The following is a 24,603-nucleotide window of genomic DNA, read 5'->3' as shown; positions in this document are numbered from 1 at the left end:
GTCTCCCTCTTGAAGCCTTTCTTGCGTGGAGACCAGGACCTGGTCACCACTGCTCTGGGTTCAGTCCTCTCTTGGATATCCCCATGGGCCTCTGGCGACACTAAGAATGGTTTTCATTTTTTGTTAAATCCATCCGCCTTCAGCATCGTCCATGACTAGACACAGAAGGAGGTATTCAGAGGTGATTGGTTCCGGTCTGAGGCACCAGATCCTTGGAGTGAGTGATCACGGTGCAATGCACGGCTGTGCATTTATTAGGCGGTAAGGAAGCTGGAGACAATAACCTCAGCAAATTACAGGACACCCAACTCATTGCATATCTCGATTCAATTTAATTTTTTAAATATCTCAATCTCCAGGTCAACAAATCACAATGCTGAAAACTGCCACATATTATAGTATGGAAATTTACCTGCCAGTTTTAAGTTTCTGCTCTGCGAATATGGGCAGTAGTCACGGTTATTTCTCCAGCAATACCATAACTCCCAAAGGGAGTATGTTTGTCACCAGATCCTGAACCCTTTTTGGCTACACCCTCTACTGGGAAAGCAACAGAAAGAAAAGCTGGGCTTTGTGGCCTGGGGACATCTTGTCCACTTGTAGGAGGACTAACATTCTGGGGGTTTGGGGGGTATTTCTGGAATTTCTGATCTGCAGGAACTGCAATGGGTACTTGGACTGTAGCATATCTCTTCAAGGGATCTGCCTGGGAGACCACAGCATGTCCAGGAAGAGGTTTCCAGTCCTGCGCTTCCTGTACATTTGAGCCTACTAGAATGAAAGGTGGGGCCCCGGTCTTCGTGCTGTTGTCCATCATCACATAAGTTGGAGGAGTAACTTTCGGTGAATGCTCCAGAAACTGTGGATCCTTAGAATTAGGTAAATAGAGGGTTGCTTGGGGGAAAGGCCCAGTAGCAGGTGGTGGTGATGGGCGATTTTGTTGATTCATATCAGTTAGACAATAAAGGGTCCACATGTTAGAATATGGTGGTGCTTGTCCTGCTTCGCTTGTTGCTATTGCTATAAAAACAAAAATACAAGCATTAAAGTTTGGTCTCTGCATTAGGCACTATGCACAGAAATGTCTTTGCAAAATATTTTTTACATATAAACAAACAGCCATAGTAGTATGTGCCATAAAGCATGTTATAGAGAGGGCTAAGTAAATTGTGTTTGGTAATGCGAAATGAGATTCTCTACAGTTGGAAAATGAGAACAGTGCTGCGATAGAAACTTGCAAGGACACTAGAATTGTGGCTGAAGAAGCAATCTCATTCTAAGGTGCTTTTTCCAGGTACTTAAACTTTAGACAAGCTTTCTACAGGGTCTTTGAGAGAAAATGGAAACTCAGCAATATTGGCTTTACAAAAAAACAACAAAAAATCAATTGAAGAGGGTGTTAAGCCATTGAAAAAAAGTGTTAAGGCATCTGCGGTGATTTTTTTGTTTACTAGAGAAATCTGCACTATGTGTCATCTTTTGATCACATAATCAAATATCTTTGGCCCTTCAGGTACTGTATTATCTTTCATTAATTTGTTACCACACACAAAACATTACATAATCTAGGACTCAGAACCCCAGAGAACACCGCTTTTAGGAAAGCCTGAAATCGTAGGTCCTATTTACTGAAATCGTGGCAGTAAAAGGCTGGTTGGTCCCACAGGGTCCATTAAGAGATCGAGGCATTCCATCCATCTGCTTACACCAAGGACTCTACAATGTCAGCTTTGACTTTCTGAATGAAGATGGCACTGCCTTGGAGGACTGCGGCCTAGAAGATGGGACGGAGGAGAGAAGGTATCTGATGGAAGAGCTGAACTTTGCCCAATTGTGCTGAGTTCTGTTGAATGCTGGGCCCTCTGTCACTGCTGCAGCTTTGTCGCTTCCCCAGAAGAAACAACGCTATGCACACAATTAAGCTAGTATGTTTTCAATAGCACCTCGTTGGAAAGAACAGGCATACTTGTTGCCACATCCACCATTAAAACGTCAGACTGATCAGAATGAATAGATGAAACGTTACCTAACATCTGAGCAGCAAACTGAGCTGGGTCAGCTGGGACATAGGCCAACTCTGGTGAGACAGCTGCTGGACGTGGTGATGAAGGTGGGGTGGTGGTCTTGGGCATGGATGGTTTTGAAGGACCGCAGACTGGTTCGGATGTCTCCTCAGGCTCTGGGAGCAGCTCAGCATGAGCTGAAGGGCACTGAGTGGTTTTGTTGCTAACCAGTGGTCCAGCTATATCGTCCTCCCTTGTGTCCGTAGATTTCTCCATTCGTGTAGGTTCTTGGGAAACGGTAGGTATTTCTTTTGGTTCTTTTACACTTTTGGATATCTTCTCTTGTGCTGTTCCTTTTGTCCACTTCTCAACTAAAAAAAAAAAAAAAAAAAAAAAAGCCAGATGATTAATAAGCATGTATCCCAGAAAGGACGAATTTTTAAAAAGCAACAAGAGGTTGAGCATTCAAATGTCATATATATACACAAGTACAAAGGGTTTTGCTTTATTTTCTAATATCTGTGATTCCAAGTGTGTAAGGAAGTATTCCTGTCCTATGCATTCAAAAGACCTCAGTTCATCTCCTTAGAAATGAGGGACTCCAAGTAGCACAGTGACAAAACTAGTAACCAGATACCACTTCAGCATCAGGGGAAAGGTCCTAACTGCCTAGAAATAAGGAAGCTGAAAACCTCCATGCAAAAAGCTGCTGACCCAAACTTCCACACACAACTAAGGAAGCGGGGAAAAGACTTCAGCGTGGCCAATAAATGCCTAATCTTCAGCTGGTATAATAACAGTAATGAAACAAATGCTGTCATATTAATAAAGGCATTCCTCAATTTAAGGAAATTGTATGTTAATTTTATCTTCACGAATTGGAAAACTTGAGGATGATAGGGTATTTTTACATTAGGAAACATCACATTTTCAAACCTAAATATGGCAGCATCCACTGGCGCGGCATGATAATGCAGCCAAATTCCTGCTGCCTCAGACAGAGGGGCAGAAAAGTGACCTCTGGATCCATCAGTATGGACTCTGAATCCTCAGGCATGAGGAAAATTCCTTGGAAGTTTTGGGAGGTCAAGGCAGCTGATGACATAGGAACTCCTAGAGCTGGAAAACTGAAATCCTGTACTTGTCACCCATACTCCTGTGTAACTACCTTACCATTTTTCCCCTAAAATAAGACCTAGCCGGACAATCAGCTCTAATGTGTCTTTTGGAGCAAAAATTAACATAAATCCAGTCTTATTTTATTATAATATAAGATGGGAATATAATCCAATCCAAAATGATATAATATAGTATAATATAATATAATACAATAATATTATAATACCGGTCTTATATTAATTTTTGCTCCAGAAGACACAGTAGAGCTGATTGTCCGGTTAGGTTTTATTTTCTGGGAAACATGGTAGTTGTTACTCACTGAATGTTTTCATATCTGCTGACTTTACTGAGGATTTCTCTTGAGGATCATTCTCCTAATATCACAATGAAATCTGCAAGAAAAGTAGAATTTGCTTTACAAGAATGTGTTTGCTTCAAGTCAAAAAACGTGGTTTGGAGACATGTGCTCATATGTTCAGACACTTCCCAAAGACAGTGTCTCCTTCCACTGTAGCTGCTTATTTCTTGTAAATTCAAGTTAGGTGTCTCATTCTGGACTTGGATACAACACCAAATGATCATGTGGAGAAAAAGAAAAGGTACATCTAATCTTACCTTAGAGGTTATTGCTTAGAACAATAACCTAATTTTCCTAGCCCTTCTCCTCTTTGGGACTCCCCTACCCACTTTTTAACAAAGCCCTTTATCCTCTAATACACTTGACTGAGTGCTTGTACTGTGTTAAGACACTGTAATAAGCACTGTTGAAGATATAAACATTATTAAGATGAGATCTTATAAAGCCTACATTCATTCAGTGGGGAGATAGCATAGATATACAAACACAGGTGAAAAAGTATAAGAACCTAATAATGGTCCTAATAAAGATCTATGGACATTCAGAGGAAGAAAAGAACAATTCTTGCTGGAGGAATAAGGGAAAATTTATTTAAATAAGTATGGCCTTACACATAACATATAGCAAGCTGCAAATTACCATTCCCATTATAATGAGGAAAAGCCAGATAAATGACAAAGTAACTTGTCTTGAGCCCATCAGAGAAGAGAGTCGCAAAGCAATCAAGTAACCTGATTTCCAAAGAGAAGAAAGGCCACAACTGTCTGATGTGTGGCAGGGCCCAGAAAGGAGAGGCCACCACCATACTAGCTGGTAAGTTGTCAGCTAAAATCTTAATGTACCGGTAAAGGCCAAATGTGGGCTAGGATGTCAGTGTGGAAAAGCCTGCGACTCCAGACCCAAGGAGAGTGCAACTCACTCACAAGCACTGTTCCATGGGCCTCACATGAAGGATGGAAGCAGGAGAGATGACCAAAGAGAAGGACTTATATCAACACCCAATAGTTTCCATTGGGGCAGGGGCAGGAAACACTGGCTTCAAGACTGACCCCAGAAGCAAGGCAGTTTGGTTGCCACAAGGATGAGCAGCAGGAACCCTGAGAAAGCCCCACCCCCATCTGAGCTCCGTGCTCAGCGCCAGCCTAGGCCAGAGAGGCCCCCTGCAGTGACCAGTAGCCCAGTACCAAGTAACAAGAAACAACAGGCTGCCCAGCCCTGGGTGCGGAACAAGACTGTGGGAAGAGATGCCCTCTGAGGGGCAGGTTGGTGGGGAAAGCTGAGGGTGAGGCCCAGGCATGAGACACAGGCTGGCAGCCCAGCCCCACCCTCAGCACAAGGTAACAGCAGCCCATTGCTAGAGGAATCTGAGGCCTGCAGTACAGTGAAGGTAATGAAAACCACCACAAATCCAAGCCCAACTTGTGACTAGACTTACTCACCCTTACACTAGTTCAAGGCCTCTATGACTCTGTTCTCCCCCACAAGGTCTTAAATTCCCCAATGATTTACTTACTGTGAGAGTTTTCCAGAATCCAATCAATGGAGGTATTGAATTACTCCAGTCTCTACATTGCCTGCCTGGGAACTCTCTGATACATCACTTACATGATACAGTTTCAGCAACGCTGGAAAGGCCCACCAACCCTATAAAAGTGTCTACCTCACAGGCTGTTGTACCGGTAATTCTATTTAGGAGATTAACCCTGGGGCTTAATATTTTTGTCTCTAGAAGTCTCCGATTAAACAACAACCATTCTAGAAAGGTAAAGCATTATGTAATTGTGAGTCATTAACTCATCAGGGAATTTACATTCTTTCTTTCCTGCAGCTTTTTCATAGTAAAAGCATATGTGAGAAGACCTGGGTTTCAGTCCTGTGATTTAATAGCTGCATGACCTTGAGATTATTGTTCGTGCAGAAAGCTATTTCTTAAAGTCGTAAATTAGGTTTGTTATAGGCTGATCTTATCAACCTTATGAAGATTAACCCAATGTGACTTCAGTGAACTGGTTCTACATAAAATAACAACAAAACTGCACAGACTCTCAGAATTAAGAGCACAATTAAAGGTCTTCCTTCCTGTAAAACGTGTTAAGTATTCTTTTTAAGTGTAATAAAGTGATTGATTAGAACTCATTGTAGAATCTCGGTATTGAAATTCCCTGGAACCAAAAAGGTTAGATAAGTTCCAAGCATACAGTATTTCTTCGAATAAGCAGAATTCATGTGGAGACTTGTGGTGCTGGGACACATAACTGCCGGGGAAGAATAAAGAAAAAGGCGTATTCTGGCACTAAAAAGAAGTCTGAATGGTGTCAAAGACAAAAGGAAAATAAGAAGTAGGACACAATAGGAAATAGGAGAGGTGATTAATAGAAGAGACAGGAAATATAGACTGGTGGTGGAAAACTCTGTGGAGTGCTTAAGGTCGAGAATTTGGAATATGTACCATACATATAACTTTTAAGAGTTTCAAACAGAAGAGAATTCCAACTATTGTGTGTTGAACTGATTGAAATAAGGAATACCAGAGAGTATATAAAGTAGGCAGTCTGTGTTTTTTCTCCCCTCCCCCTCTTCTATTCCTTCCCCAATCATGAACTTCTATGATGTGACGGACACTGAGGAATCAAAGATGATTAAGACCTCCTAGAGAGCACTGTCTGATTGCGGATAGAGGCACATAAACAGCTGGTTATATGACAGTGTGGTGGGTGCAGTGACTGAAATATGTATGGGGTACAATGGCTTTGAAGTCATCTTTGTTAGCTTTGAAAATGAGAAGGGGCAGGTGTGAAAGGGGCCCCACTTGATTGCCCCAACCTAGAAGCCAAGCAGTCCCCTGCAGGAAAATATAGGTCTAAACCAGCATTACCCATTCTGATGTCCCTTACCAGAAACTTGATCAGACTCCCTAGCCCAGTGAGACAGAAGTGGAAGTCTGCTAGACTTCTTGGAAAGATTTTTCTTTCTTAATGAAGGGAACAAGTGTCATTGGTGCCACCACTTTCTCCTTCTTCCTGACTGAAACATGGACATAATGCCAAGAGCAGTGGCATGAGGGGCCAAGTAAAATATGCTAAGAATGATAGAACAGAGAGCCTAGATAACTGATGCTTTATCAGAATGTTAGCAGTGGAATGAACACTACTTCCAGATATCTTATTTTTTAAGTCACTGTTAATTGGTTTACTGTTACTTGCAGCTGAATGCTTCCCTAATTGATATGTAGCATACAGTAGAAATAGTAAAGAAACATGAAAGAGAGGGATTGTGGTATATGCTGCTTTTTAGATACCACATCTGTTTTTATTTGATGAATTCTGTAATATATTTTTCTCATTGGGTATTTGTTGAATTCACTATCTTAAGATTAGATAATACATCACTACTTCTTTAACTTATACTCCATAAAAATCTGCGCTGTGTCACATATACCCTCTCTTTTGTGGTATAATAAGACTGATTATCAAGATGATGATGCTTTTCAATTTCTTACATAACAATCATGTCATCTGTGAATAGTTTACTTCTTCCTTTCCAATATGTATCTTTTCTCCTACTTTTTTTCCTCTTTTGTTGTTCTTATTGCATTGACTAGAACCTACAGTACCAACGCTGAACAGTAATGGTAATTTTAGCCATTTCTGTCCTGGTTCCGATCTGAGGGGAAAGTAGTCAATATTCACCACTGAGTGTGTTAGTTCTAAGTTTGTATGCATAGACGTTATCAGATTTAGGAAGTTCCCTTTTATTCCTTGTTTGTTTGTAAACTTCTTTAGAAGTATTTCTTGTAAAGCAGATCTGATGACTGGATTCTCTCAGCATTTGTCTGCCTGAGAATATCTTTATTTTGCTTTTTTTAAAAAAAAATAATATATTCACTGGGTATATGTTCACTCTAGATTGGAAGTGTTTTGCTTTCAGTACTTTGGAGATGTCATTCCATTGTCTTTCGGCTTCTAGGGTTTCTGTTAAGTAATCAGCTATTTGTATTATTATTATTCCCCTGAAAGCAATGTACCTTTTTATTTTTACCTTCCCTGTTTTCATAATTTGTCATCATCTTTTTTAACAATGTGACCATGTGCTGAAATGTGGTTTACTTTGTATTTATCCTGCTTTGGGGTTCTCCAAACTTTTTGAGTATACAGATTGATATCTTTCAATTAGACTGGGACAATTCTAAGCCATTATTTTTTCAAAAAATACTTACTTTGCCATCTATTCTCTTTTCTCCTCCTGTGACTCCAGTTACACATTAGTCCTTTTGATCGTATCCCACATATATCTCTTACACTGTCCTGTTATTTTTCTCTTTGCTTCAATTTGTATATTTTCTATTGCCCGGTTTTTTAGTTTCCTAATTCTGTTTTCTGCTAGTGACACTATCCAATAAGTTTTCAGTTTGCTGTTATGAAATAACCATTTATTTCTTATTTTTTAGGTTCTATCTCTGTTGAAGTTCTTCATATTTTCATCCATTCCCCCCCATCTTTTGAAAACATATTAAAAGTAGCTATTTTCATTCCTTATATAGTAATTCCAATATTTAAATCTTGTTTGGATCTGCTTCTTGTGAGTGTTTTATTATTTTATTTCTTCATTATTAGTCACTCCTTCCTTCTTCTTTGAATGTCTACTAATTTTTAGTGGTATGCTGGAAACTATAAATGACACTTTGTAGGAAATTATGGCACTTTTTCCTAAATGGTGTTGATCTTGTTCTAATAATTGTACATCTGATCCTCTTGAGACTTGGTTTTAGATTTTGTTAAAGTGGTTATATTTCAGCTTCGTTCTTATTCCTAGCACACTGTCTTTATTCCTATGGTATACCCTTTCTTGGGTCTCAACTGAATTGCCGGGGTTTCAAAAGTCTTTTCATTTTGGTCCGGCCCAAACTCCAAAGCCTCCCCAGCAGTGTGCCATTTCTGAAATCCCTGTTCAGCTTTCAATCTCCCAGCTCTTCTCTGCTAAGCCTCCTCCAGCCTTACTCTCCACATGAACAGATTAGGAGTTGGCCCAAAACAGAAAAGAAATATTTTTGCAGTTTTGGGATATCTTTCTTTGCAAATGCCTTCTCTGGGGTAATTTGTCACCCAAATCCCAACCACAAGAGTAGCCTCAAACTCTGTTTTTCTTTCTTCTTCCCAGAGAGACTCCCACTCTCTCTATTTGGCCTCTATTTCCCTGCACAAGAATTTGAAAAATGCCACGAGGGTGAATATAGGGCTCAGTTTCTGTAAATGCCTTCTTCCAAGAATCCAGGCACAGGACTTTATTTTATATAATTTCTCCAGGTTTTATGGTTATTTATAGTAGCAGGGTAAGTCCGATATTAGCAATTCCATCACAGCTGAAACTGAAATCTCTCTTCCTCCACTGAATATCACCTAGCACAGCATCTAGCAATGGGTAGGAATTTAAATATTTGTTAAATGAAATAATGAGTTGGATTTTAAGAATACATAGGATTTGAAAGGTAGAAAGGGGAGGGAAGGGAACTCCGAGAAGGAAAATTAGCATAAATCAAATCAAATGACTTGAAATTACTCCACATTTTCAGGTGATGGCGAGTAGTCTGTGTGGTGCATAAGGTCTATGAGGATATGAAATGAGATGATTGCAAAGGTTGTATAGATTCAGATCACAGAAATCTTGGCATGCCATGGTGTTATAAAGAGATCAAAATTTATATACTATGACTTAGACATGTTAGAAAGCATTACTTTACTTTCTCTAACTGATGTCAATTTGCATTAAAATGCTCATTTCCCGATGGCAAAATTGATCTCAAAAATATTTGTCCCTTCTAGTTTAAAAGCCTCTTTTGGTTAATTATTCAGTCTTTTGTGATAGTCCTCTTTTATGAAAGGTCCACTCACTTCTACAGAGGACATCTGAATGCTACAATAAGCTCTGGCTCTGATCCACACGTCGCTCTTTTCAGCTGGTTCTCAGTTAACTCTGGCAGAGGCATAACTCTTATTGCCTGGGCTCTGGGTGCTAGTCTCTGACTCAGCTGTATTTACTACTCAAGCATTCTACTTTCTGGAAAATGTGGCCTGTTTGCTTATTTCACTCAAGGACTGGGAGAGCCCCTTCTTAATTTGGTCCTCTTTAGCAGAAGACCAATTTTTATTTATTCCCAGGTTGGACATTATGTGCTATCATACTCTGCTACCAGGATGAGTAAGTGTACTCCTTTCCATCCTGATTCCTCGCTATTCAGCACTATGGGACACATCTGGAACTACTAAAACCCACACACAGGACACAGGAAACCAGAAATATTATCTCAGCCCCATCTGAGAAGAATTCCCCATTATTCTTTTATTCAACAAATATTAACTGAATGTCTGATCACGATGATAATAGTGCAGGTATTGAACGTAGCATGTCATGCTAAATGCAGGGCCATGCTAACCACACAGCTACTCTGAGAGGCATGCGTTCTTCTAGACAGCACAGGGGAGAGCAAAAAACAAGCCTTCTGCCCAGATTGTACAGGATCTGATCAGAGATTCTACCTTCCTTCCTTGTCCATCATTTTAATGTCAGCTAGCACTTCTCATACACTACCCACAACCCAGCACCACAATCCCACTGCCAAGAAGGACCTTTCATTTCCCTTTCCTTTGCAGCAGGAAAAGACTTTATGTCCTATCTTTTTATTCCCCCCTCTGTGGCTTATACAAAGTAAAAACTTGATTCTGGTCTCTTTGGCTCTTAAATCAAAAATCAGCTCTGGAAATTCCAAGAAAATATTAACAAAAACAGGCTCCTGCAAAACTCCAAAGTTTTACTTTTCTTACTATGAACTTTGGAAATTCAATATTGAGCAATGACTTCCTTCCTCCAGGCTATATTTGCCTTTCCCTTAAAGCAAATGAATGCTTCAATGGGTAGAGATAAACAGAACAGGAACAATTAAGAGATTATCTGAATTCAATACACTAGTTTAACATTTTTGAAAAGTATCCTTACAACGTTGAAGAGTTTGGATTTTGTGAAATAAGGGGACCTACCAAAGCTTCTGGATAGCAGAGTGAGACGTTATAAGCACAAGATGTTCTTCTTTCACATACTGACTCTTGTCTCCTTGTGCTCCTGCTCTCATCTTGGCAACCTGGTTTCCCGTTCTAGCTTTCCTGGTTTGCCTTGTCTGCTTCCCACCCAGCCCCCTCCTCTCTTAATGCTGACCCTATGTTTCTGCCCCTAGTCTGACAATCTGACCCCAATTCTTGACTATACCATGCTCGATAATTTATTTGCTTTGTTTAGTATAGCCTGTTCCCCAACTGATTAATCTTACCAGAATGGGAAAGAACTAAGACCCACGAAGGACCTAAGACTTCCTCCCCAAAACATCACCAGATGATCATTCAAACCTTTTATAGCTTCATGAAATTATTACCATGGTAATAAAATTGTTTATGACCTCGCCTAGGCAAGTGAAAGACTCAAGAAACAAAACGGTCATTTTGGCATAATACCTATCTCTGTGTTTAGGGACTCAGAATAGCCTTACTCGAAAAAATACCCAGAAAAGTGCTGAGTAGCACCAGAGCTTCACAAATTTAGTATGGATCGTCCCAAAATAGTTATATTCCTTGTTTGGTTAGTAAGAGTGTATAGCCTAAAGTATGTGTAACCAACTAGAAAAATAATGCATAAAGACAGAATTTGGCATAAGAAAGTAAACATGTTTATTACTAATACTTAATATGAATAAGTAACTCAGGACAATATCGAATGATATGCATAACTACTGTGGTGCTGCATAGGAATTGAAATTGGGCCCAAAGATCAGCAGCAGTTCCTGAGTATGATTGCTAGTATCTGGCCAAGCCAAGAATGTCCAGGATCAGTTAGAAAAGTCAACAATTGGGGATGCAGGTGGGCTAGGCCTTCTTGATTCTTCAAAGAGGTGGTTATTTTTACCTCTGCTGGAAGCCAAGACAGGGCTGACACTGGAAACTGGACTCAGTTAGGCTTAGGGGAATGGAAGGTGATAGTGGTGTTGAGATTCTCTGAAGGAGAAACCACTGCCCTTTTCACTGAGTGGTGAAAAGATCAGAATTAGCAGAATCCAGGCTACATGTTCCACACAAGAAGGGGACAAGGGAGGAAGAAGTGAAATAGTGGGAGATAATGGGGTAAAGGGAGCTGAAATTCCTCCCCCTTCATTCTTTCAGTTCAAGAATTTAAGATTATTACAGGGGGATTCTAGAACATTACTGACTCTATTGTGGAAAGAGAATGAGTAATGCTTCTAGGAAGATCTAAGTTTAGATCCTAACTCTACCAATTATTTAATATTTAGAAGCTTGTAAGTTATTTAATCACGCCCAAGCATCAGATTTCTCTTGAGTAAAATTGCAATGATGTCCCCAGACGCCATGCAGCAGCCTAACCATTTGTTTCCTTGTACCTGCCCCCAAAGAAAGGAGAATCTGTAAGATGGATCCTTTCAGGGACTTTGCTAAACCTTTGTGTTTGCACCTTATTCCTCCCTGTTTGGTCCCAGAAAGATGACTGGACAGTCAATGACGAGTAAGATTTCTCACGGAAGGAACAACTCAAGCCAGGGGCAGTTGTGGGGACCAACAGGAGAACCCATGGGGTTCACAGAGGTGGGCACAGCCCCCCACCTTGCTCAGGCTAAGGAAAGCCTCAGCCTCTGTGGCTGCATTCCTTCCCTAAACCTGCAAGGAAAGTGATTCAATGAGGTGCTCTCCATCTATTCATATGCATATAGGTTTTGTCCCTTGGGGAAGTTGAGACTTTACAGTCCAGCTGCCTGCAAGCAAGGGTGATTGACTTAAATGGTTTCCTATTATGATGTATGGAATTCACAGATCTTGAGATTAACGAGCTATATTCACAGATCTTGAGATTAACGAGCTACAGCTCCTTTACTTCCCCACCAAACTAATAAAAGTTGATGCGAGGCCCAATTCGGGGCTTCCAGTCCTTGAGATTGGGGGTCCCTTTGTCTGCTTAAACTTTATTCATGGCAACTGTCTTTTCTTAACCCTGCGCCACCCTCCTCGCTCCCCACAACTCTTGTCACCTGGGACGTGACAGTCCCCTACCTTGTAATGTTGTCTTGATTGACAAAATATATTGTAAGTACTTAGGACAAAACAGGTGCTCAATAAATTCCATTCCCTTCTTCCTCTTTTCCTAGCATATACTAAGTGGTGGGACTTAAGACACAACTCTTTCACCTTGAAATATCTCCTGACTTTCTAAAATCCCCCCAATGAATGATTTACTTGGAGAATGAAGAAATTCTCCTGAGATGACTGAGAAATGGGGGAGTTTTAATTGATTGATATGGTCATGAGATCTGTTTAATTAAATTGCAGAAAAACAAGAGGGGGATCGAAGAACGTGTTTCATAGTATGAGCTGTTTTAAAAATGGACATATGTGGGTGAAATGCCACAAGGAAGGCTCCAGTAGAGTCAGGGACCATCTTAAAGATCCTAGGCTCCGGAAAACGTGGGAAAAGATGAGAGACAGCAGAAAAGTGAGAAAAGTTTGCTCCCATGTCTGTTTCTTTTCCTCCTCCCTACTCCATCACCTGTCTCTGCATAAAATTTTGAAGGCACTGAGGAGATGGATAAACACTATCTGTCCTATGGTGAGGCCTACCAAGAATGGGGCTCCTTCTGAGAAAAATCCCAGGATGAAGTGTTTAGATCAAAGAAGTGATATGTGCAGGATATATTCATCCCCATGCTTTCCATGCATTGGGCAGCTTGGAGGTAGTGCTGCTAGGCAGCGAACTAACCAATAGGCAATAACTTTGGAGGATACAGCATCCCGCTGAACATTCTTATGAAACACACGTCTTTCATGCTCACATCTGGGAGATGAGTGAGGACAGTGCATTAGGGGTGGCAGTTAGCTCTTGCCCTCATGATCAAGTTCTAATACTTCCTGTTGAAGAGACTAAAAGACTAGAATAAGGGTCACTTGACTTAGTCCTCAAAGAATGGTTAATTTCCCCATACTGCGAGTCACCAAAAGCCTGGGAGAACCACAGTCCTCTGCACCAATAGAACATGTAGGGTATTGTAAGTGCCACCATCCATAGTTAATACTGGGACCCACTTAAGTTCTGTTTAGAGGAAGGAGAAGATGCCGCCTCTTAAACCCAATTTTTATTGTAGAGAACTGAACAACCATGCAGCCAAATTTACCCACAGCTCCCACAGGAATAGCAGTTGGGGAATTAAACCAGTCAGTGGGTTAGGAGGATGTCACTCGGGGGAGGAAATGCCCTGTACCAAGTGGGAACCTTATGGTGTCTGTTTATCCCCAGATAAACAGGCGCCATAGTGATGCTTTCCTGGATGTAGGTGGACTCATGCCGTCTCTATGGTAGGACCTGAGTTAATGGATCCAGTTTCTCCATTTAGGATGACAATAAAAGTCCAACAGAGAAATGAGCCTAACTGATATTAGACAGTAATGTTGAACTCTATATTTTCTGGTCATCCCTTCATATTACCTTCCCATCTGCTCGCTAAACTCAACAAACAGTGTTCGTTTCTAGTCTGCTGCCTAAAGAGCAATTTCCTTCTACAGCCACACTGTGAGCTGTTTTTCAGGATTATCTGTACACTACATCAATTTCCTTGACATCTGTAGTTATTAGTAGAGAAAAGCAGCAGTATCGCCTGCCCCTTACCTCCATTGAAAGTATAACTGCTCCATTAATTCACTACGTTAATTTTGAACACTTGAGAGTCAAAGACATTAACCTAGCTGGACCAGAAACCACTTTAGTTTAGTCTACTTGCTAAGTGGAATGGTGGGTAAGTTGTTCAGTAAACAAATTCGCATCAAAGGCTACCAGTTAGTTCCATTTCGTCATAAAGATTCACTGACTTCATCACCACTCTCAAACACAGTAAGCCTGCACACTCCCCTAGCTCTCAAACAGCTCCTGGTACAGAGGACACACGCCCAAAGGCCATAATCACCTTGACTGCTTGGGAAACCAGGCTTATGGAGATGGGGAGAGGATCAGTGTTCTAGCACTTGTCTGTACACCTTGCTGGTGGTAAGCAAATCCCAGAGCTGTTTCCCATGGTAAGCTGAGAATGCCATCAGGACCATGCGGAGAGAAGCCAGACTGGGCAATAAAATATCCCTGAATCTCAGCCATTCACTCTCCTGCCCCTTCAAATGCTGACTCTGGTTATTCTTAATCTTGGTTTCTGTTATGGGTGTCCCGTTCATGCAGGTCCAAATGCTTACGATATTTAAGTTTTCCTAAGTCTTACTTCTGATTTCTCCCTATCTTGCCTATGTTATCTATTAACATCACCAAAGTGGCTATGTCGTTTATTAACACCACAAAGTGGCAGAGTTATCTTTGGGATATGACCAATTATACTCTTTTGCTTAAAGTGATTTTGCCAAATTTTCATTATGTGAACTTTTTCTCATTTCTCCCCCTTTGCTTTTTTCATTGCTCCTCTGTCCACTCAGTTTCATTTTGTCATGTTCACATAAGACAGACATTTACACATATACACATAAAACAGAACAATTTTTCTAAGCAGTTATATAGCCCTATGTCAAAGAGCCTGGAAGGGATCACTTTCTGTGAAAAACTCCTCTCTTCACTACATAGAGAGACATACAGAATATGTGGTCAGTGACACCTCACTGATTTCCTGTCCTCCAACCTGGGCTGCAGTTAAACCATATCATGGGGAGAGAAAAAAGGCGTGGTAAACTTCTTTTAAAACAATCTTCTAAGGTGAAAGTTTATACAACTTTCCTAAGTAACGTATTTCATTATAACGAGTCTTTATTACTACAAAATCCAATTCTCTTCAAGTTCACTGTACTCCCTAAAGACAGGGCATATTGGAAAGGGTTTGAGTCACAATTTACCAACCCCGTTCTCGGTCTCATTGTACCAATCGGTTTGCAATAGATGTGTCCTATTTTTGCCTTTTTAAGATTTAGAATCCTCCAAAATGTCGGTCCCCAGATTTAAAAAAACACCTGATTCAATTAAAAATATAAAGCATCCGTTTGATTATTTAAACATAGTTTGATGTATGCTATTAATGATGCAATAGTTTATAATTAGTATTCTTATACTATGACTGCTTGTGGTACTTACCTTTAACCTGCTGAAACTGCTTAACCAGATCTTTTATATCCAGAGAAGAATTCCCTGAAGGAATAAATACAGGAAATCACATACAAGAAATCCCAACTTAAAATGCTTTCTTTTCCAGAGCAACAAATATACAATCTAAAGCAATAACAAACCTTCTCTAAACAGAATAAGTTCTTTAAAATAAACTGCTGCAAACTGGGTGATGTTTTGTGGGCTGGTTTTGAGGACGGCTCTGCTAACTCCCTCCAGCAGTGTCTTAAGCCCATAAGGTACGACAAGTTTGGGCTTTGAAGAAATCATTTTTGGCAGATGTCTCTAATCTCAACTATAAATGAAGAAAAACAAAGTCTTATAAATAGTGTGTTAGTTTTTTATTAAAATATTTATAAGTTAACTATAGTTTGTAAGAACAAATCTATCTTCTATGAAATTTATTAGCTTTACTTCTAATCTCTCAGTATTTATTCTAGTAAAATGGGCTAATTCTTGATGGTAGTTAAAAAAAAAAATGATGTTACCAGTAGCTTTTTATGTGCAGGAGAGCAATCTATTACTATTAAAGAAATTCACTGGAAAAGATCTGCCAAGCTACAGGATGGCATTAAAAACAATAACAACAACAAACAAGCTACCAACCAAACAAAACCTGTTTCTGTAAAATTCAGTAAATATTTTGTGCAAGAAAATTTTAAGAAAAATAAATTAAGCTCATTTATCTGTGTCCAAACAAGAAAATGTCTTTATTTTATTTTTTTACATTTTTAAAAATATATCCCTGGACACACTGATCATCTAAGTATACATTTTCAGCTTTATATTTAATTTTTTTAACATTAATCAGAATAGGAATAAGTTACGTGTCGTATTGTACCATCTATGACCACGTGTACCTCTTTTCTTATATCCTCCCTTAACCTCTGCCCTAGTTTTCTATTTCTCCCGTGTCCCGACTTTCTGGATCTTAATTGGTACTATGGGTACTGCATAGTATAAACTGTAATTCTCAAAGAGTTGCAGAGGTTGCCACCCTAGACTGTGTGTGTGTCTCTGTGTGTGGGTGCATGTGTGCGTGTGTGTGTTCTGTTTTGTTCTAAAAACGATTTAAGAAGGCTTATAAATGACTGCAAAGTGCAAAATTAAATATTGAAACAACACAGTCCAGTGATAAAGGAAAAATTATGGTAGGAAAAATAGGATGAAGCTACAGGGAAGGTCAGTATTCCAATAAAAGCTCTAGGCCCTACACTTTGATAAGAGATGGGGTGTCACATCAGTCTCTGAGCTGCCAAGCAGCCATCATAAGAAAGGAAACAGGTGGTTAAGTGATTCACGTTTTCTGAGATAAAAGAAACAAATCAGTAGCTTAGGAGAATCACAAATATTCTGGACACTGAGACCCAGGAGAAATTCCTCCTGTGGGTCCTCATACAGAGGAGAATAGTGTGTGACATAATGTACCATGTCCTTCATAACAACCCTACAGTAAACAGTTGCATGGAGCTAAGAGGCAGTATAGTTACAGCAATTATACAAGGGGCCAAGTTTAATAAGATGCAACTAATGTGTCACAGCAAAATGCTGAATATTTGAAAGTACATTTCATCTTCAAAAAGGTCAGGAAAAACATGAAGCTGGATTGGCGAGAGCAAACACTTTGACAATATAACTAAGTGTATTGAATCCTTTAAGGAAATGATACTATCAGAGTATCATTCAAAAGGAGCTGTACTCAATTAAACCATCTTTAAAAAAAAATTTGTGAAAAAACCCCCCAAACAGTGTGCAGATTGGGCAGGCCCTCAAGCTAAATGTTAAGGGACATAGGCAGTAATTATATGCTACTGTGTTTCCCCAAAAATAAGACCTAGCCAGACAATCAGCTGTAATGCATCTTTTGGAGCAAAAATTAATATAAGACCCAGTCTTATTTTACTATAAGACCGGATCTTTAATTAATATAAATAAAAATAATGTAATGTAATATAATAATATAATACCAGGTTAATATAATACTGGGTCTTATATTAATTTTTGCTCCAAAAGACGCATTAGAGCTGATGGTCGGGCTAGGTCTTATTTTCGGGGAAACACGGTACATATACATACATACATATATGTATTTGTATCTATATAGCTATATCTCTATATATACATATATATATAATTTTTTAAAAAGTACATCCTTTGCACCCCAGTGTAAGTGCATGGGTCATGTTTTCAAAGTGCCTTATCAGTAGCCACGTGGGCGCTAACAAAACACACTTTCTGCAGGCAGTTAGCAGTTGGTGCCACAAACTGGGGGGCAAGCAGCCATGAGGTGATCTTAACCTTCCTCAACACAGGCGGCGCTTCCAGCCCACCAGACTATCTGAACACGTGGGGACATTTAGTGCCCCAGGACCAGGAATGCTGAGCGTCCTACAACGCAATCCTGTACCAGGAATTGTGCTGAGCAACTTGAGAAATACTGGGACACCAAGCCTCACTACATCAAGGGGAAAAGTCACAAGTACAGACAGTGAGGGTTGTTTGAAAGTGAAAGCTTAATAACTGCTCCCACGTCTCTTCTTTAAAGAACGTTTTTGCAAAGCTAACAAATGTAGAACCCACATTCCGCGCGCCAAACTGTGAACCTCCTTTACCCACTGCCACAGGGTAACACCCTCCTGGGAAGCAGTGCCTTTGACTGAAGATGCGAGCGGGGGGCTTCGGAGCCACTCCAAACCTAACCCGCACTCCACGCCCTCCCTAAAGACCTGGGCCGGCTCTGCGGGACGCGCTGGATCTGGGCTGGTTTTGCCCTTTGGTTTGCTTGGTGGAGAGGGCAGTGAAAGGTGGGAGACCGGGCATCCTGATAAGCCAAGTGGTTCAGGAGAGGCAGGTAGCGGGTCCGCCACCCGCGGCCACAGTGGCGCTGGCCGGCTGTTGCCACACTCACCTGTGTGGCCGGCCCCTCCCTAGCGGCCCCCACTCCCACCCGGGCGGCCCTCCGCCTCTCCCGACACTGAGGAACCGTCCTAACTGCCTCCGGGGCGCAGAAGGGACCCGCCCCACCTCCTCCTTTCCGGCTACGTTCAAACAAGTTTCCGCGTTGCCTCCTTGCCGGCGGCTCCTAAAGGAGGGCGCCTCCCGCCCGGCCTTTTATACCTCTGGGGACGTCAGCACGTGACTCATAAAGCCCGCGCCCACGCAGCCGGCCAGGGACGGCCACGACAAGAGGCGGGGCCTCGGCGTCCCAGCCAATAGGGAGCCGAAAGGGACAAAGGCCGGAATTCCGCCGGCCTGGTGGCAGGCTGCGAGCTTTTCTGGCAGGACACCAAAGGGCAGAGGAAAACGGCCGTTTCCAAACCCGGGAGTCCAGGTGTAGGTCAAGGTGACAGCCTCTCCGCTTTGGGCGCTTAATCGAAGAGCTGATTTGGAAGAGGTTTATGCCTGTTCTGTCTTGCTGTCAACTCCTCTCTTCACACAACCCATCCTCCCATAATCCGTTACTCTCGAGTCACCGTGTCAGAGTAATTTTCGCCACGGTGTGCACATCAAACACCAATATAAAGACAATAATTTTACGCGACACAGTACTTTTCCCCCTGAGACACTGGCCCGTGGAAAGACAAATTTGGCATTATTTCTGCAGTTCCCAGTGTCTCGGTATTTCGGATTCTTACAATACCTCAGCCACAGTCTATCCTCCCCAAGTCATACCTTTGCCAGCAACAGGTTGCAAGTCTTAGAGTTGCATCTGTGTATCACATCAGCTCAGTTTTACCCAACGAAAGGAACGCTGACTCATTTAAAATACCCACTCTCTGCCCTTTCACCCCGTCAGGCTCACATATTTGCGCTGGGCATTAAATAACACCATAGACATGAGCATCGGATTCTAAGCAGCCTTCATTAGAATCGATGTTCAAAGGTTTAAAACGCAACAAGAATCTCTAGAAATCAACCAGTGAGTATCATCAGGGCATATATTTGACAACCACCACCACAACAAAAAAACCCCAAAAACTTTAATTCAGAGAAAAATTATGGCTTCCAGAGTACTACAATTCCACATTTAAGCTGCAGACAGCATTTTCTAGAGATATTAATTCATCTACTCAATAATTACTACCAAGCGCCTATTATGTGGCAACCTCTCTCATCACATTTTAAAAGTAAAGGAGAAATGCTCCTTTCTACTTTGATGTGATGATAGATCTGCAGATAGAACATTTTTTTGTCCATCACTGTCCCCAGCCCCACTTTGGTAATGTAAATAAAAGTGACATGAATGAGGCTCTCATGATTTCTGATGGTTTGATTTACAATATGTTTAACTGGCAAAGGTGTAATAAAACTGAGCTACTAAAAACCCCAAGTACAAACACTTGGGACCCCACTGATGGTGTCTTTTGGATTCGAGACATTTATGCTTGTGTAGCCTAACTTGGTGGGTCATCTTGAACACCGACTAGGTGTTCGGTACTATGCAGAACACCTGTAACTCAAAAGGCAAGTTTTTCCCCACACTTCTTCAATGATGGTTTTGTCAAGTCCTTCTGGAATGCAAATTGTTAGTGAAATCATTTAACCCCAAAATTTCAAACCACTACTTGCTGCCTTGATTTCTAGAACTTTTAATGATTTGATGTGGTTTTACAATCTTCTTGTCCTTGTGTTCATCTCCCTTTGCAGTCACTAGGGATCTAACTAAAATGGGAATCCACTTTGTTATTCATTACTTCCTGTCCCCAGCCCCAAATCCTTCCTCTATAGAAGTCCATGGTCCTTGTTGTGACCTTGACTAACTCCCATCTCATATTACCAATTGCTCTCTACTTGACTCTCTAGAGATTGGTCCTGAACACACATGTCGTTTGTCCCCTTGTGATGACAAGAGTACCAGAGAACAGTTTCCAGGCTCTAGGCCATGCGTGGGGAGGTGCTGGCTCGGGTAGTGAATGACCATCAACTGTGATTGGTTGGTCATCAGCTGTAACCGGTTAGCGAACTGGCTACTGATACAACTGCAGGGCTGCGTTGATTGGTTGGTTGGTTGGCAGGCAGAGAGGTGAATGGCGGACTGCAGATCCTGTGGATCCTACTTCGTGTCTCGCCCGGCTGCCAGAGAGAATATAGTGGTATGACTCCCCTATCTATGGCTCCATGGGTGTTCCTTTTTTGGCCTAGCCATATCCTGCGTTCTTATGTGGGGAACGGGACCAGAGGCCCAGCAGGCTGCCTCACATGACACCTGCTATGCCTTAGTTCATTGGGTACAATGCCTGAGACATCCTTCTAGCCATGATTTTCACCTTGCATTCTTGTCCTTTAAAACTCAGCTCAGAAATCTCGTAACTTAGAAAGACAATGGTTAGAAGCATTTCCTCAGTGGCCCCATGATACACACTTTATGACTGAGCATAACCTGGCTACATATATGTTTGACTTTTATCTCAGATTTACTACTTACCAAAAGATGATAACATGGGGAAATTTTCCCCTAATTTAGACCACCCACATAAGATCATCCTAGGAGCTCGCCAAATATATAGTGATGGAAGGACAACTGACTCTGGGTGGTGAACAAACAAGGCAATGTACAGATGATGTATTTAAATGTACACTTGAAACCTATATAATTTTACTGACCAATGTCACCCCAATAAATTTAATATAAAAAAAATCAAGAAAGCTACCAGAGGGGTGGAAAATGCCTTCCTAAATCCTTCCTAGAACTTAACTGAATCACAATCTCAGAGAGGATTAATGTGTAAAACTAGAATTTGAGAACCACTGTCCTGGGGGAGGAGAAAGTGTACCCCAGAGCTCACCTGGGTTACGAGTATGTTGCTTCTATTTCATACCCCAGTCAACTAGGAGCTAGAGCTCAGGCCCCGTGCTAGTTTTCACAAGGAAGCTAATTACACTGCACTGGTTGATTTTTGCACACTTTACTGAAGAAGAGGCACATCTTTTATGGACCAACTTTCCATTCTCTTGCTCCCTTTGTCCTTTTCTCTTTCTGTACTTCCTCTTCTTATCTTCCAAGTCTCCTTCCTCTACTATGATCTTCCTGGGATGACCTGGGCTTAACATTTTTTTTTTTTTTTCCTACAAAATATACAACTGGCAAGGTAAAAAAAAAAATGTAAGGAATACCAAGCAGTACATCATGACAGTGTGAATGTATGTCTTATAGGTACAGACCATATTTTAATACTTGCCACCACAATTTGCTTAAGGAAGCAATCAACTAGGAGAGTTTACGTACCAAAGGAATACACACACGTGTGTTGTTGTGTGTGTGTGTGTACATTTTAAAAATCTGGTATGCATTGTCATTTCATTTTAGTTGGCAGAAATATAAAAGTGCAAATTCTGTATACAGGTAACCCCCAAATAACACGGCACTTCTATAACACGGTTTTGCCTCTAACATGTTTCGAGAATTGGGGAAAATCCTCGTACAATACGGCATCCTAGAACACGGTTTCACTCTAACACGGTTTGAGAATTAGAGGAATTCCCTAACAACACAGACCGTAATAAGAGCTTTTAAGAGCAAAAAATATCTCATTCGAAATTAGGGAAATCCCCGAACAACACGGAATGTAATAAAAGCTTTTAGGAGCAAAAGATATCTCATTTGAAAATTTTCATTTGAGTGTGGATGTTGTATCAGATTTGACTGCAGAATTTTAAAATTTATTATAATTTTAAATCCATTTTGTTTGTGGAGTATTAAGTTCAGAGGATGAAGATATCTTGTCAAAAAGAAAATGCCCTTGGTTAATGGTGCATAGTAGTGATGATGAAGAAAACATTATTTAATACATATTTATGTTAAATTTTGGTGCAAATTGCTTTAATAAAGATATTTCTCTTAATTATAAAAATATAATACTATGTTTTTTAAAATTTTGGAAACTAACCGCCTTTTTTGTACTAGTTCTTTGTTTTGTATAACACGGATTGGCATAACATGGCATTTTAGGAACCTAACAACCGTGTTATACGGTGGTTACCTGTATAACTGACTTACACAATATGTAACAATATTCAAATTTGCTGTGACATCTGAAAGTAGTAATTCTTAACTCAAACACTTAGCTATCATGTGCTGAAATAAAAAAGATACCTAACCCAATAAAAGTAAAATCCTAAATCTACTAACCACAAAGGTTCATGTTACATTATCATTAGACCATGCTTTCAAGTGTCAGACTATAAATGTGTCCAGAGCACATCAAATATACATTAGACATTTCTCTCGTCATAGGCACAATCTAATACAAAAATATATTTGTCACTTATAAATTAGAAGATCCGCTTCAGAGCCTCCAAAATAGGAAAGCGGAAGAGTGAGTGATGCCAACATTAAGCACACATAGATGTAAACAGTTCTGCTTATATGATTATTTTCTTCACCAGCAAGGGGTAACGAGCAATTTACACCAAACTGTTTCTGGGCAGATCACGTAGTGCACAGGTTGGGTAAGTCATAGCACACAGGCCAGGTAACAGTTAGAATTACTCAACTAAAACAGTGTACTAGGATTTCAGTAATCTAATGGTACAGTGTACTTGCACTGTGCTTTTGTTAGAGTCTTTAGCATCACCATCTACCCCTCTCCATGCCCTACCGCCATGTTAGGGGCTATCCTGTACCAAACCGAGGAGAGACGGTTCATAAACAGACATGTTCTTTGACTAGTCAAAGAAAGCCTACGGGGTGGTGTCAAGTTGTCTATTCAGTTAAGTGAACTGAACACAAACTTATTTGAAATCCTGAAATCAATCTCTCTGGAGAAATAGAAAAATTTTAAAGCAGTTAACACAGGAACAATGCTTTAAAAAATTTTAAGGTACCAGTCTTTATGTAACCTTTGAAGGTTGAAAAACTGTTCAGACAGTATTTGAACTGAAAACTAAAGTGTGAACTCTGAAGCAAGAACTTCAACATTCAGAAATGCTCCATAATCCTGAGAAGTTTGCACAAATACTGTAGTGAAGAAGACAACAAAATGGCAAGAGCCATTTTCTAAAGATTTGTAATGTTGTTTCTTTCAGTCTAGATGAAACCAGCTATCCAATATTTTTAGACACTAATTTTTCTCTTCAGAATGTACCTACTTGGCTTCTGGATGTACTCATTCACTGAGTGTAGAAATCTTTTCTTTCTGGCCACTACATAAAATTCATGCAGGATTCACACCACAAAGAAAGTCAATGTGAATAAACACTTTGTGGGGAAACATGAAGATCATATAGCCAAAATCAGTGAAGAATAATCGTTTTTTTCAAAGAAATTATCATTCCCTCAAAACCAGATTAAGTGGATTAAACCTACTCACATTCTAAGCTGCTCTACCCATGTTGTTTTGAGGAGACATTTTAAAGTGTTAACATTTCATGAGCTTGTACTTCAGCTAAAAGGATATGTAAATAAATGATACCCCAAGATGATACTCTTTACCTCAATATACACTTAAAAAATATCTAACCTTAGATTGCGCCAAGTTAGCCATACAATTATGGCAGAAACTCTTACATGACAGAGGTATTTTGATTCTTCAGAACCATAGGTGTGCAGTACTGGACAAAGAGGTAAATTAAATGACAATAAAAATCAGCAACAAAGGATTAAAAATAACTTTGAACTTCTTTTATAGTAGCAAATAATCTGAGCTAAGGGGAAAATGATTAAATTCTGTAGAAGGTAGCCCAGGAAAATCCTTCACCAGCATATATTTGAGGCAAGAAACAAAACCAAACCTATGTTCATTCAAGAATTGACCTTTTCTTTTTTTAAATTAATCTTTAATTTTTTAAATAAACTTCAATTAGGAAAAAAAAAAAAAAAAAAGAATTGACCTTTTCAAGTAATATAAGATTTCCAAAAGTTGGTAATTACACAATTTATCAGTAGGGGAAGATCGTAAAATGTAGACATTATTTATCTAGTCCGTAGACTAGGCT

At 40.3% G+C, this 24,603-nt stretch overlaps 1 protein-coding gene across 2 annotated transcripts; it reads right to left on the bottom strand.

The window, feature by feature from the left end:
* Positions 1–309: 309 nt before the first annotated feature.
* On the bottom strand, positions 310–24,603 carry LOC109452361 (uncharacterized). 2 transcript variants are annotated; one of them, XM_074340221.2, is made up of 5 exons: positions 18,694–24,603; positions 15,792–15,964; positions 15,640–15,693; positions 2,027–2,374; positions 310–1,020 (listed from the first exon to the last, which is right to left on the bottom strand). In XM_074340221.2, the coding sequence occupies exons 2-5, from the start codon at positions 15,937–15,939 to the stop codon at positions 422–424; spliced, it is 1,149 nt and encodes a 382-aa protein (XP_074196322.1). In that variant the 5' UTR covers positions 15,940–15,964; positions 18,694–24,603; the 3' UTR covers positions 310–421. The 2 variants fall into 2 exon arrangements, with proteins under 2 accessions (XP_074196322.1, XP_074196323.1); XM_074340222.2 differs by lacking the exon at positions 15,792–15,964.

This window comes from Rhinolophus sinicus, chromosome 4, assembly GCF_057876585.1.
Source record: "Rhinolophus sinicus isolate RSI-liver-muscle chromosome 4, RSI-T2T, whole genome shotgun sequence".
In the NCBI taxonomy this organism is placed as follows: domain Eukaryota; kingdom Metazoa; phylum Chordata; class Mammalia; order Chiroptera; family Rhinolophidae; genus Rhinolophus; species Rhinolophus sinicus.
This window is presented reverse-complemented; position numbering and strand designations above follow the sequence as displayed.

Excerpts from the sequence above, each read along its gene's own strand:
- LOC109452361 (XM_074340221.2), bottom strand. The coding sequence starts at position 15,939 with ATGATTTCTTCAAAGCCCAAACTTGTCGTACCTTATGGGCTTAAGACA. Across the intron at positions 2,375-15,639 it reads GCAGTTTCAGCAGGTTAAAG|TTGAGAAGTGGACAAAAGGA; the intron begins GTAAGTACCACA and ends TTTTTTTTTTAG. Across the intron at positions 1,021-2,026 it reads GTTTGCTGCTCAGATGTTAG|CAATAGCAACAAGCGAAGCA; the intron begins GTAACGTTTCAT and ends TTGTTTTTATAG.